Source organism: Ceratotherium simum, chromosome 13 (assembly GCF_057802395.1).
Source record: "Ceratotherium simum simum isolate JZ-2026a chromosome 13, ASM5780239v1, whole genome shotgun sequence".
NCBI lineage: Eukaryota > Metazoa > Chordata > Mammalia > Perissodactyla > Rhinocerotidae > Ceratotherium > Ceratotherium simum.
The window spans coordinates 47,355,021-47,369,415 of NC_141912.1; the positions used below are offsets into that span (position 1 = coordinate 47,355,021).

The window sequence follows — 14,395 nt, forward strand, 5'->3', positions numbered from 1 at the left end:
AATGCACAACACCAAGAGTGAACCCTGCGGTAAACTATGGACTTTGGGTGATTATGATGTGTCAATGTAGGTTCATCCTTTGTAAAAAATGTACCACTCTGGTGGGCGGTATGGATGATGGGGGAGGATATGCATGTGTGAGAGCAGCAAGTATATGGGAAATCTCTGTACCTCTCTCTCAATTTTGTGTAAACCTAAAACTGCTCTAAAAATAAAGTCTTAAAAAAAAAACTTCAAAGAACAGCACACCAAAAAGTGAATTTTACTGTATAATTTTTCTAATGCATAAAAAAAATTTAGAAAAATAAAAAAGAGTTAGTCTCTGGATGTGTTTAATTAGAAAATGGCTAATAGGCCACTGTGGTTAATAATGGACCAGCTGTTCTTGACAGAGGTAACTGAACAGCGCACCGGGGCTAATCCTTCGAGTGGAACATAACATAGGTGCTCTCAGGCTCATGAATAGGAAAAAACATTAACCATTTTTAAAAACACACACTCGGTCATTTTTACACATTAAGAGTCCATTAATTCCTGCGGCAAAGTCCCAAATTTCCAGCCGTACCACAATACACAAAGAATACAAATCCATCATAAGATGGAACGAATAAGTCTCACTTATGCCCCATGCGTCCTGATTCTCTTGTTGGACTTGACAAATCTCAGCGATAAACCATGAACAGACAGTTACATACTGTGAGATTAGTAAAAGCTGGCACCCAAAAATCCATGCCCGTTGGCTATGAAAATTAGAGTCAAAGCTGGATCCAGCATGTTGCTAGACAATGATGGGCATTATTAAAACATGGAACAAGAAGCTTAATATTGCCTTCTCAGCCTCCATCCTAACACACAGGGTACACTAGAACCAGAGAGAAAGCTATACGTTGTTTTGATGTCACTGTTCCTTAAAAAATAAAAAACAAAAAATAGATATTAGAATCTTTTTGTATATAGAGGAGACAAGAGGAAGGAAAAAACTAAAGGTACAAGGGTTTGGCACTTAGGGACTAAGTGTTTTGTGTTCTTCTTCCTTGACCCAGCAGTTTTTGTTATGAATCACTCTCCTTGATATGCAGTCTTCTCCATGGAGACTCTGAGCTCACCTTTCCCAGCACCTATGACAGTGCCTGCTCAGTAAATATTTATGGAACACAGTGGAACCATCCGAGAAACATACAAAGGTCATTTGTTAGAGTCAATACCCTACCACCATCACTACCACCCCCAAAAAAGAAGTACCTGAAGATTAGGCCCACACTCTAAGTGGTTGCTAAGTGTACATAGAGAAATGAGATGGACATGCAGAAACCAAAAATGAAGTAAGTTTTAAGAATTTTGGCAAATCTCACTCAACATTGCAAACCTCAGTCAGTCCTACCAAGGAAGAATGGATTGTCACGTACACCACTGTCTGCTCTCCCCAAATTAAAACAAGGATGGCTCCCTCTCTCAATTTACCACAGTAAATCAAAGCCCTTCCTATCCTTTCTCTTGGACTCTCTCAGCTTTGTCATTTTAAATCACAAAAGTAATATGTTGTCATTATAGAAAATAATAAAAAAGAGAAATCATTTCTAATTCTACCACCTAGATTTAATAACATAACATTAACATTTATGCTTTTTCATTTTCCTATGCTTATATTTGTTTTTTCTAAGAAACATTCTTTTCCCTGAACAATACCTCATGATCATCTTTCTACCTTATTAAATATTCCATTTAACCAAATCCTAACATGGCACCAGTCACATTTTATCTTTCTTGCAGGCACTGCCAAGGAGATCCACTGACTTATTCTCCAGTATCTAAATCCTTCTTCAAGTCTGCTGCTTGCCCTACCAGTTCTTTCCTTAAAGCCAACATCCCAAAGAAGCACAACAAAGTTTGCCTCTAGACACCTTTTATTTGAATTGTATCCATTTTATTTAATTAGAGATTAAACATCTTCCTTTCCTTTCCCCAAATCCAGCTACTTAAAGCTTGGTTTTAGTTGTGAACCGTACTTACTGAGATTGTTTCTCAGAAAATCACAAGACACTGGTGTGTGTCTTTGAATGCTTACCACTGCATCTATTAGTAAATATTTTTTCTGAAATTCCACATTTTAAAGAAGTTAAAAAACATACCAGGAGCTTTAAAGACTACCTTCAGAGTTAATTAGCACCTATAAATTTTTATCCAGTCACTTAGACAAAAGATCCACCTGATAAATGTCTACCTTCAATGGGGAAGAAACACTACACTATTAGTATAAAAAGATAAAAGCTTTTGGACTTCTTAAATATATAAAATTGAGTTCCTTGATATATAAAATTTGGTGCAGAATGATTGGAGTTGATGGGGGAAATCCCTCCCTAGCTCTTTTAGGTAGTGAGTTTGGACCACTGGAAAATCACACAGGCAGAATGGCTTTTTAAATTTTAAGTGGGTTTTATCAAGTCTCAGTGGCAGCATTTTCTTTATTTTGGGAATACAATCCAAAACTTTAATTGAAGTGTGTGAGAAATATGATTCAATACCCAAATTTGTCCTTAATCCATGGCCTTTCAGGGAAGCACATTATGATTAAGGAAAGGCTAAGTAAAATGAGTTACATCATAATCATAACTACCATTTGTACAACACCTTCAATCGTCAGGCATTTTATATACTTTATTTCTAATCTTAATTAATCCTATAAAGTTGACTTACAAATGAGATAACAGAAGCAGAGAAAGTTGAAGTAATTTACCCTTAATCACCCAGCTAGTAAGTGTCAGAGCCAAGATTCAAACCCAGGGCTCATTGACCAGAGACTATAAATAAATCACACTGCTGGGTCCCCTCAGTTCCCATCTGATGTACGGATTAAACAAGCCCAAGGAGGAGGATCAATCCTGTTACCCACTGCTGCCAGCACCACCCGCATCCTTCAGGAGGTAAGATGGGGCCTTCCTAAGCCACATCACAGAAAACATCCTCTGGACTGGGGAGGGTATGGAAAAAAAAAGTTGCCCTTCTCGGTTTTGTTCAAAGTGTGTTATGCAACATAAAACTGTAAATGGGGTAACAAGGAGCAGATCTGGCTGCACAGCCTGATGCTAGAACCTACCCCAAATACAATGATTCTCAACTTTGACTACACATTAGAATCACTTAGAGAGCTTTTAAAAATACTGATTCCTAGTCCTCCCCCTAGAGATTCTGATTTGACTGGTCTACATTGGGGTCCAAGCATCAGAATTTTTAAAAGTTCTTTAGATGATTCTAATGGACAACTGCTAAGAACCACCGCCCTAGAAGGTGTGTGTGTGTATGTGTATGAACCTAAAAACCTAATATCAGTTATTTTTCATTATTACATATACATGGTAAAATCTGAAGCACAGGGACCAAAAGGTTAGTGGGAAAGACCGATGACCTGGGCTACAGTACCTGGGCTGTATCTTCCATCAGTCCACGAATCTTCTCCACAACATCGTTGCGCCGATGCTGGCGCAGGGCACTAATCAATTGGGCGAGGCTGGCCTCAGGCCCCCGGATGGTCCAGTGCTGCAGAGCTGCATAGGCCCGCTCGTGGTCCGCTGTGTACCCGTTGGAGAAAGCGGCCACCTCCCTCTCGCTGGCATTGCACAGAAATTGATAGATGTCCTTCCACTGGCTTCCCACCTGTGCTGCTACAAGCTTCAGGATGTCAATACCTAAATCAGAGAGAAAATAAAATAAAAACAAACACAGGCATATGAGGGGGTCTTTATATAAGGCTGCTCTGTTTTAATGAACTAAAAGAAGGATTCTTTCCCATTGCTACACGTCAAAGGAATGCATTGCCTTCTCTAAGCACTTGGCACATGCAGTCCAACCTGGGGACTAACTAGTTAGGTACCCTGTGCAAATTTCACTTCCTGAATGTGGAACCAGAAGAAGGAGCCATCTGGAAGTATAAGAAATCACCCCAAAAGATGTTTTGAAAGCCAAATCCAAACAAAACAATCAGAGTGATTCCTTTGATACTGCTAAAAACAACTGGAACCAAGTAAATTAAGAGGCTCCCAGGCTAAAAAAGTGGTGACTTCATGAAATCTAGAAAAGCATAAGCCACAGATTAAAACTGCAGTGGAGTTTATGCAGCACTGTCTGGGGAAAGGGTGTGCAGATTCTGACAATGCTGTCCTTTATGTCAACTGACAATGTACCCAGCTGTTCCAGCCCAATGGAGGCATTCCTTAAGAACTTCTGACTTCTTGTGCTCTATTCTACGCTCAACAAGCAATTTTCTGATCTATTATTCGGCCTTCTAAGTTGACTTGCACAGTCATAATGACGACAACAGCCAAAATGATAGTTAAATAACAATAGCTATTATCTTCCAGGTATTATGTTAACGCATTAGCTCCTTGAACATCTTTATAAAGCATTAACATTCCAATTGCACAGGTAAGAAAAAAACACTTAGAAAAGTGAGGCAATTTGCCCAATATCACAAAGGTAGGTGGGTTGGGGGCATTGAACCCAACTCACCAGATAATGTTATACACTGTCAACCTGGCTGATCAGTCACTTAAAAACTTGGTCAGCGTGGGTCTATAGTCCGCAGATCTGAGGAATGCAGGGTAAAATGCCAAAATCAAATCTCAGAATCTGCAAACCCGGGACAAGCACCTGGCACCGACCCTCTGGAGGCTTTCCCTGAGTAGTACACTTTGGTGTCTTCCTCTTTACAGCACTTTCTCTTTGCAATCACACTTTGGCTTTGCCCAAATTTATACATGGGGTGCATAAATAACCTCACAGTAAGGGCTTGGGTTGTTTACCACAACAGGTGGGTGATTCCTCTGAGGTCAATACCATGTCTCTGAATGAGGTCATACACGCCCGGATATCAGACTTATTATAGTTAACAATGTCTTAAAAACATTTACTACTCAAAAAAAAAAAAAAAAAATGAAGTAAAGTCCCCAAGTGAAGCTTAGGGAAGAAAGGAAAAGAGGCAAATAAAGAGGCGCTTACCATTACGGTTAATTGATTTTTTTTCAATTAACTAGAGGCTAACCAGGGGAAAAAAATCTTTTTTGCTCCAATCAGTTGTTGGGGTAAATATTAAAAAAATAAGCTGTCAATTTTTGTCAAAGAAAAGAGCATTAATGATTCTAGAAGTTTCTTTGAAAATGGAGGACTTTGTGCTTCCTCCATACAAAGCATTACTCTGCCATGCAATCTTATTGAGGCAGATGATTGGGACGACCCATATACATCCTGAATCAACCCCCTGAAAATGGTTTTCGAAAAATAAGTTCCTAGTAGAAGGCTGCTTTCTTGTCAACTGTAAAAGCAGAATTCCTACAATTGAGACATTACTGTACTTCTCACACAATTTTCCCTGGCAGTGTGAAATATACTTGAACCAGTTGCTTTTCAGTTTTCATAGCAATGTTTAGCCAAATACAGAGCTTTTGATTTCAAACAGACAGACTCCTCAAAAAATCCATGTCCTATTTAAAACCCCGCAGGTAACTTAAAGGAGCAGGCCAGCTCTTTGTGGTTGATGTGGTAAATTCTTCCAAACACCAAAAGGCTGTTAGTCCCTGAATCTTAATTTCAGTCAACTTGACTAAGGTCCACCGTGTCTTACATAAGAACATGACTGCGTTTTCTTGTACGTGGGACCTTTGCTTAAATCTTCATAATGCCAATGACAGTGTGGCTTTGGGCAAACCACTAACTGTCATGTCCGTTTCCTCATTTATACAATGAGGATACTCACTACAGTCCCTGGGGATGAGCTGATTAACATTTTCTATAGAGTTGATATATTTTTGGAAGTACCCCATCATTACAAATGTTTCATATACCGGGCACTAAAACTTAAGACTAAATGCATTTCTGATGCAAATACACAGCCTTTATAGAGTAATTACAGAGTTTAAAAGACTTAAGCTTAACAACAGCTCCTTCTTCCAAAACCCAGTATTTATACTTTTTTTCCAGCCACAAAATAAAGGAAAACAAAGAATGGATACAATGAGATTTTCCTTGAACTAAAATTGCCTGGACACTAAATTTAAGGCCCGTGAACCAGGTTTCATCTTATTCTTTTACTATGAAAACACGGAGACAACGCATGTGAACTGGCCTTGGTCAGCCATGTCCCTCATGACTGCCCGCTCCCATTCTGGAGGTGACAAATCTAAAGATGGTGGAGACAATGGCTCCCTCGAAGATACCAGCCTCCCAGCCTAGCACATGGACACAAAACCCCAGCAGGAGAAGGGGAGACCAGTCTGAACTAGCCCCTGAGTTTGCTGCACCTCGTCCCCACCCATAGCCACCACAGGGAAAAGAAAAACCTGCAGAATATGTCAAGAGTATTTATTGAGCAGCCACTGTGTGTTACTGTGTTTGCTGGACGGATAACCCTTATGAGATTTGAAGACAGAAAGAGTTTATCACCAAGAAAATGAAGTAACACCAATGAAATACAAAATTTGATGGGCTTTGAAAATTTTCTTTGTTTAGAGAAAAAGTTTTAGGCAAAACTAAATACAACTATAGAGAAAAGCAATAGGACGATTAAACCAAGTTGAGACAGTTACCTCTGGGGGGAAGAAGGGGAATGTTACTGGGTGCCCAGAAGGGACTTCAAGGGTATCACAAAGTTCTATTTCCCAAGCTGGATGGTGGATGGTGGTGGGGAGACGGGTCTTCTTTTTATTTTCTTACTTTATTTGATATTTATTTTATTATTCCTTTTTAAACTATATATAAGACATGTATTTATATATACACATACTTTTATGTGAGATATATATAATTTTTTAAGTGTTTTTAATTTTATTGGTGACGAATCTCATGTAGAAAAGTTGGTGACAAGTTTAAGGTCGCCCAGCTAGTTAGTGGTACCTCTATTGTGGTTAATAGGGAACGGGGTGTGGCAGATCAGCATTATTATTTGCTGCAATTATTCTCCTTGGGCATGGCCATCCAGTCCACATATGAATGGACTCAGGGTTGGCCATGGTGTGTGTGCTTCTTCCTGGCCTGTTATTACTGACCAAGCAGATACTGGGAGAGTTTTCTCTGGGGCTAGCAGGTTTAGTTCTTTTCTTTACAACTATGGTACTCCTTAAAAAAAAGAAAAAAAAAAAAGGAAAGGTCAGCAAACTTTTTCTGTAAAGGGCTACAGTAAATATTTTGGGCTTTGAGTACCATAAGTTCTCTGTCGCAACTCCTCGACTCTGCTGTAATATGAAAGCAGCCACAGACGATACAAATGAGCGTGGCTGTGTTCTCACTAAAGCCACATTTACCAAAACTGGCTGCGGGCTGGATATGGCCCAGGTGCTGTAGTTCACCAACCTCTGAAACTAGAGCAATTTAAAGATACCTAGAAAAAAGCTTTAAAAAGAAATAGACTGAGACTATCAAATGGCATAAAGATTTAGACAAGCACTTTGTTAAAACACACACACAAACACAAGACAATGAAAGTTCCCACCCCAATTATTAAACGCAATGTGAAATGATAGTAAGTGAAATAGAGACCAGCTCTGTGCTTGGCAGGGTGCCCTGATCACCTGTCCCATCAAAGTTCTGAGGGTTTTTCATTTAGACAGGAAACAGTCCCTATATGTTGAATTCATCTGAACTGTTTAGCCGAATGTGACGCCAAGTCTCTTTTTTCTTAGTTTGAAAAGCAACACAACCTTCAACCCACTGCAGGGCTGACAGACAGGGGTGTGGAGCTTAACTCGGCGTTTCCTATGATGTCAGGTCCTGATGCTCTCTGGAATGGCTGAAGTTCCTAAAGAAGTCATCAAAGCAGTCAAACCCTATAAACCAGAGGCTGTAATTGCCAGGAGCTGTGTGTGAGAAGACGGCCCCGGCCCCAGGGAAACGGCTTGTAAATTTTAAGGTGTAGGCAGCAGAAAGATTATGAACTCTGCAATCACAAGATATAGTTTCAAACTCTGTGACTTCTTAGTTGTGTGAGCTTGGGCAAATGCCAAGCTCTAAGATTTCAGTATCCACCTCAGTAAAATGAAAATACCACCTCTCCTCTCATAAGGTGGATAAGGAGATTTATGGGATCAAGTATCAAAACCATAAAGCACAGCACCTCAGTGCACATAGTTCTCCTTCCTTTGTCCCCTCCTTTGCTGCACGGACAAGAGTTGTTGGGACAATGTACCTAAAAGGTCGGAGAAGTTCTGCATAGACATAGGTTTTAGCATCAGGATTATAGGTGCTGAACCATGAAGCCAAGCACCAGAATCTTGGTTTCTTGTGTTTTCCAGAACCTCACTCATATGTGTCAGAAGAGGCACCATCGCACAGGAGGGGCACCATCCACAGAAACAGATGTGAGAGGAAAAATGCTGCTGCCCCAGCCACACGCAGGGCGTCACAACAGTAGTCAGTGGGCTCTTCCGGGTGAGCTGACATGGCCCAGATCCGCCACAAGGGAGCTCAGGAATTAAGGCATGAGGCGATCAACTGGGTTATTATGGAAGAAATGGCATTTTCCCGTGCATTACAAAACCCTGAATTAGATATTATCTGGGTGACAACCCTAATTTGAGGCTCGTTTCTTTTAAAGCTCCATGTCAACTCCAGTATGCAATAAAGGGTTCCTCCTCTTTTAATAAAAACCCGAATTGACCATTATAACCAGAGAAGTTCTTAAAGCTCTGTCCTTTTGGAAGAGAAATATCTGAAATGAGTGCCATCATTAAGAACCCATATTAAAGCCTTCGCTGGAAGAGGCACGAACGACAGTGACGACAAGCCGGCGGAAACAAAGGCCGTCTGTAACCCACAACACAGCACTCTAGATCTCATGCTGGACAGCCAGGCTGCGTACCGACTGGGTGCATCAAAGAAATGAATGTGTTTATAAGCTTTTTGATGGTACCAAACTCTCATCATTTAAAAGATTCAAGTATTCCCACTGCATCTCCCATACTTGTTAAATGTAATGTCAGGTCTCATTATTCTTCCAGAAAGAAAGGTAGAGGGACAAATAATGAGAAAATTCCCATGGAGGCAATTAATACACAACCTCCTCCCACAACAGCTGACTCCACTTATCCCTCTGCTGGTTTCTCTACACACACACAGCAGTCTCCTGAGACACACGTGGAAAACAGGAGACGTGAGCTCAAGACGACTTCCCTTCTACCACCACCCCGATCCCCGATCCCCACACCCCCAAGACATGCTCTTCATCAGCACATGCTATGACCCCAGGCCTGCAAACTGCAGACACAAGGGCAAAGATGGACACAACACACACCACGTATGTACAGAGCAATGTATGTCAAGTTCGGAAATTTGAATAAGAACCTGGCTTAAGTATTCCCAGAATTGATGTTCTCCCCTGTACAATGGTCATGTCCTTAGAGATGCCTTTTCTGACTACCTTCTGCCTGAGCCCCACATCTGCTTTGATCCCCAGCACCTCCCAGAGCCAGCACATAATAGGAATATAATGAATATCTTTAAATGAATGAGCATTTTTTTTGTCATCCCTCCCCTCTTCCCTGAACTCCCCTCCCTCTTTTATCATCGCATTAGCCTCTATAACTTAAGCCACTGAGAACCCGAGGGCCACCCTGCCATCACACCCTTGCCATACCGCCCTGCCAGATCTCCAGTCTCTCTACTAATGAGAAGGCTGGCCCACGGTGTGGTCACCAATGAGTGGAACCTGGGTTTCCTAGCACAGGAAGCCAGTTCTTGTGCAATAGCCTCTCTCTCTGCTGGTGCCCTCTCCCATTGAGGGTGGTCCACCAAGTCCACATCAGGAGCCAGAGCTGAGGGGGAGGAGAGGTCTCCTGGATTCTCCCACTGCAGCGAATCCTCCTGCAGAGACAAGCTGTCCAGGCCGTCATCTGTCTGGCTTGATCACAGAGGAAGTGCTCCTAAAAGCAACGGACCCACATGTACATGGGTTTTGTGGTAACCAGTACATCATAGTCTGGTTAAAAAATGGTGTATCAACAGCGATCTCTCCCAACACATCACACAAGAAATTGCTCTATCAGAGCTGGGAACTCGGTATGCCCTGAGTTAAATAGACTCCTTTCCTAGTTGAGGTACAAAACTCAGTTGGAGGAACTGTTTAGACTTCATTTTAACCCCAAAAAGTGATCTCTGAAGCAGAATTCATCACTATTTTGTTGAAGGTTCAGGGGATAATCATTGTACGCTCAGATGAATCTCAGGAGCTACTAAAAACCACCGTGCAAAGGTCCCGTGACGTTAATGGACAGACTGTTTACCAAGAACAAAACATCAGAGCAGTCGACAATTTTCTAGATGGAAGAAAGAGATATCACTGATGCTACGGGAAAACTAATAACCTTTGATTTCATTCCACAAAGGAAAACAAAAAGCAAAACCAAAACTGCCTCCTTCCTCCTTATCTTAGTCCAAGTTTGAAGTTGTTCATTTACTCATTCAACAAGAACGTACTTAGCACTTACTCAGCACCAGACACTAGTCTAGGCACTGGGGTATGGCAGCCAACAAAGCAAAATAAAATCCCCTCCTCATGAAGCCTGCCTTCTAGTGGGGGACACGGGAAGTCACAAAATATTTAGCGTGTTAGCTAGTGAGGAGCGCTAAGGAGAAAAACAGAGCAAGGAAAGCGGATGGAGTGGGCAGGGCTGCAATGTTGATACAGGGCCTTCTCCCCCATAGCTAAGAGAAGGCCTCACTGAGGCTGAACATTTCAATCAAGAGCTAAAGGGGGTAAGCCAGGCAGATATCTGGGGGAAGGCAGGTGTGAAGGAAGGAGGGGTGTTGGCATGTACAAGGAGGAGCAGAGAGCTGGTGTGGCTGGAGCCAGTGAGCGAGGGGGAGAGTGGTGGGCGTCATAGACTGGGAGACAAAGGGTGGGGAGGGGAATACAGATTGCACTGGGCCTTTAAGCTGCTTCTCTGCATGCCATGGAAAGTCATTGGAGATTTTGAACAGACAAATGACTATCTGATAGACATTTGAACAGGATCATTCCAGCTGTTGTGTCAAGAACAAACTGAAGGGGGGGGGGCAGAAGTGGAGCAAGCAGTTAAAGGCCGCAGCAGTAATCCAGGAGGGAGGCAATAGTGGTTTAGGCCAGAGTGGTGGCAGCGAAAATGATAGGAAATGGTCAACTTCAGCATACATCTGGAAGGTAGAGCTGATGGGATTTGCTAGTGGATAAACTATGGGGTGAGAAAGAAGGAAAGGAGTCAAGGCTGACTCTAAGGTTTTGCTCTGAGCAGCTGGAAGACTGGAGGAGCCACTTTCTGCAGTGGCTAACCCATGTGGCAGCATAGTTTGGCATTCAGTTCTAGACGTCTTAAGTGTGAGGTGCCTGTTTGACATCTGGGCCTGTCAAGGAGGCAGGAGGATATTTGCATGAGTTCAGGTATGAGATCCAGGCTGGGTATCTGCACTTGAGAATTACCAGCAGATAGATGGTTTTTAAAGCCATGGGTCATCAGCGGAGGGAGAGTGTGCAGAGAGAAAAGCCCCAGAGCCCTGGGGCTCTGCACTGTTTAGAGGTTGAGTCGAAGAGGAAGAACTAGCCAAGAAGATGGAGAAGCAACAGCCAGAGAGGTGGAAGGGGAACCGGGAGGGTGCAGTGTTCTGGAGGCCAAGGCAATCAAGAATGCCAAATGCTGGTGCCAGCCTGGTGGCGCAAGCGGTTAAGTGCGCACGCTCCGCTGCGGTGGCCCAGGGTTAGCCGGTTCAGATCCCGGGTGCGCACCGATGCACTGCTTGTTAGGCCATGCTGTGGCGGCGTCCCATATAAAGTAGAGGAAGATGGGCACGGATGTTAGCCCGGGGCCAGTCTTCCTCAGCAAAAAAGAGGAGGATTGGCATGGGATGTTAGCTCAGGGCTGGTCCTCCTCACAAAAAAAAAAGAAAACAATAAAACGTGAACCCATCTATTTTTTTAAAACTCGACATATCAACAACAAACCTACTATGTCAAACTCTGTACATACCCTGCAATGTTAATGACCAACTACTCATGAAGAATGAAGCAGAATTCTAGAAATTCCTCCTCCTCTGCAAAATCTGCTTACACAATACCTGACCAGGCTGATTCAAGGACACTAATTTTTAAGAATGTTTTTTCGGCTTGTATTTTAGCCTTACATGGGGAAAATGCTGATTTGTTTTCCAATATCCCAAACAGCCTAAATTCAAAAGCTGTTAGTCAGATAAGTTACAGAATAAAATATACATTAAAAAAAAATACCTTCCCCCTAAAGCCTAGAGAAAAAAGTCATCAGTGGGTGGGCCTGGGGAGGACAGTAGCCTCTGACTCCAGAGGGCACAGGCCACATCTCTGGCCACTTTGTCTCCAGCCAGACTGTGCACGAGATAATACTTTTTAGGCTATGGCAATAAGAGGCTTCTCTCCTGCAACAGTCTGTGCTTTATAATCCTCAAACATCCTCAGAGGTTAAACAGAAAGATGCTGTCTGCTGGCAATGGTATTACTGGAAGCCAAGGTAGAAAAGACAGTGAGTGGGGTAGAGGGTGGAAACAGCCCGCCTATTCCCGCCCCTGCAAAATGCCCTGGGAGCAGAGTGCTAGGGCACCACCGCCTCTCAAAGGGAATAATCTCCTCCCTTCGGCCTGGCTTCCTGGTGTTTACACTTCAAGTCTATTTCCCATAGGAAATCTGGGCTGACAGACAGGATGGCTGTCTGGAATTGTGAGTCAAAGAGGCTCCTGGCAGAGGAATGAGGGCTTCTTGTCAGCAGCTGCTGCTGCTGTCTGGTGCTGAGAAAAGCACCAAGTTCACAGATGTGAGTTCAGATTAGCAGGACTCCATCACCTCTGACTTAGTGAAACAGCCTTTATTTTTTAAAACAGCCCTCAGAGCCTTCAGCCATTTGGTATCTGGCTTTAGAAGTTTTCCACTTCAAACAATCTTAAAAAAAAAAAGTGAAAAGTAAAAAATTGGAGTGACTGCTACAGAGGAAAACTCACCACTGATGACAATTTTGTAGTTTTATTTCAGAACAAGCTGAGTTTTGCTAAGGAAAATAAATTTTTCTTGATTGAGCATGGTAAATCAACCACAGAAATCTAGAACTTTCTAGATCAGGTAATTAATTGATGGGAAATCCAGATACTGAGAATCAAAAGGCAATGTCTACAACCAGACTGATGCCTGAGTTTAAAACCTGACACAGCCACTCCCTACCTGTGTGACCTTGAGCAAGTTACTCTCAGTTTCCCCATCTGTATAAGGACAATGATAGTGGCCTATCTCATAGAGTTATGAAAATTAAGTTTATGTTTATAAAATGCTTAGAACAGGATATGGCACTGAGTAAGCATGATATATGGCCTTGTTAAAGTAGACAATGAAAACTTAATGGGAGCAAAAACCTTTCTTATAAGGTTAGAAAAATATATTAGTAGTCACAGTTTATACCATGATATTGTCCCCAAATCAACTCCTGATCTTGCCTATGTCAGGAGTGGCAAACATCTCATTACCTCACTTTAGAGAAAAATGAAGTGGAGAAGTACTTATCGAATTCCTGACCCACTTCATTCATTCCTCATTTCTGAACACCGCGCATGGTGGTTTTAATAATTCAGATGAAACGTTTTAAGTCATTCCTGAAACCTGACTGAAGAGTATATTGATAGTGTTCAAACATATCCAGGGCACAGCTTCCAGTTACTCAACACCTGTCACCCAACCAACCACTGCAACCCCAGGGAAATATACAAGAAACACAACCGCAGTTCCACTCCTACAATTCGACTGCGTCTTACTGTTAGCCTGGGATGAGGATGAAGTCTGCCGAGTTGTGAATCTGAGAGCTACGTTTCCTTTACAATCTCTAATAAAGACCAATTCTCCCACACTTGACCAATCCTAAAGGAGGAACCACAATTAGAGAAGAAAGGAAACATTTTTTCTAAGCCTGTTGTTGGGATTCATAAGGATCGAGAACCAAGAACGAAATTGTTACTGAGTAAAGCCTAAAGACAACACATAGATGAGAAGGGATGCCTTTTTGCTTGTTTGCTAGGTAAGTTGGGATGATGTTATGTAAATAAAAAATAAAAAATATATAAAACTCAAGGCCTAAAATATAGCTCAGTTCAAGGATACAAAAGTGCACTAAGCAAATTAAAGGCCAAAGGCCTAAGTTCTTTTGCTCTCCCAATCTCAGCTTCCAGTATCCTCACAGGTAAACGGCCTCTCTATTTTCTCGTTCAAGAAACTTGAGTAATTGTTTTCAAACCATGACATCCTCTGGACTGAGCAGAACTCTGCAGTCCTTTGACCAGAGAGGCAACATGTGAAACATAAAGGGTACTTCCCAGGAGACGGGAGACCCAGGCTCTGGTCTCCCCTCTGGCCCACTGGGCACGTGTCTTTGGGCAA

General features: G+C 42.3%; 1 protein-coding gene across 1 annotated transcript in view; it reads right to left on the reverse strand.

The window, feature by feature from the left end:
- TNFRSF21 (TNF receptor superfamily member 21) overlaps nucleotides 1–14,395 on the reverse strand; it is a 63,284-nt gene that overhangs the window by 17,407 nt on the left and 31,482 nt on the right. The window contains exon 4 of the mRNA XM_004424045.3: nucleotides 3,418–3,683. Coding sequence (XP_004424102.1) covers nucleotides 3,418–3,683 — 266 coding nt within the window. The remainder of the gene's footprint in view (nucleotides 1–3,417; nucleotides 3,684–14,395) is intronic.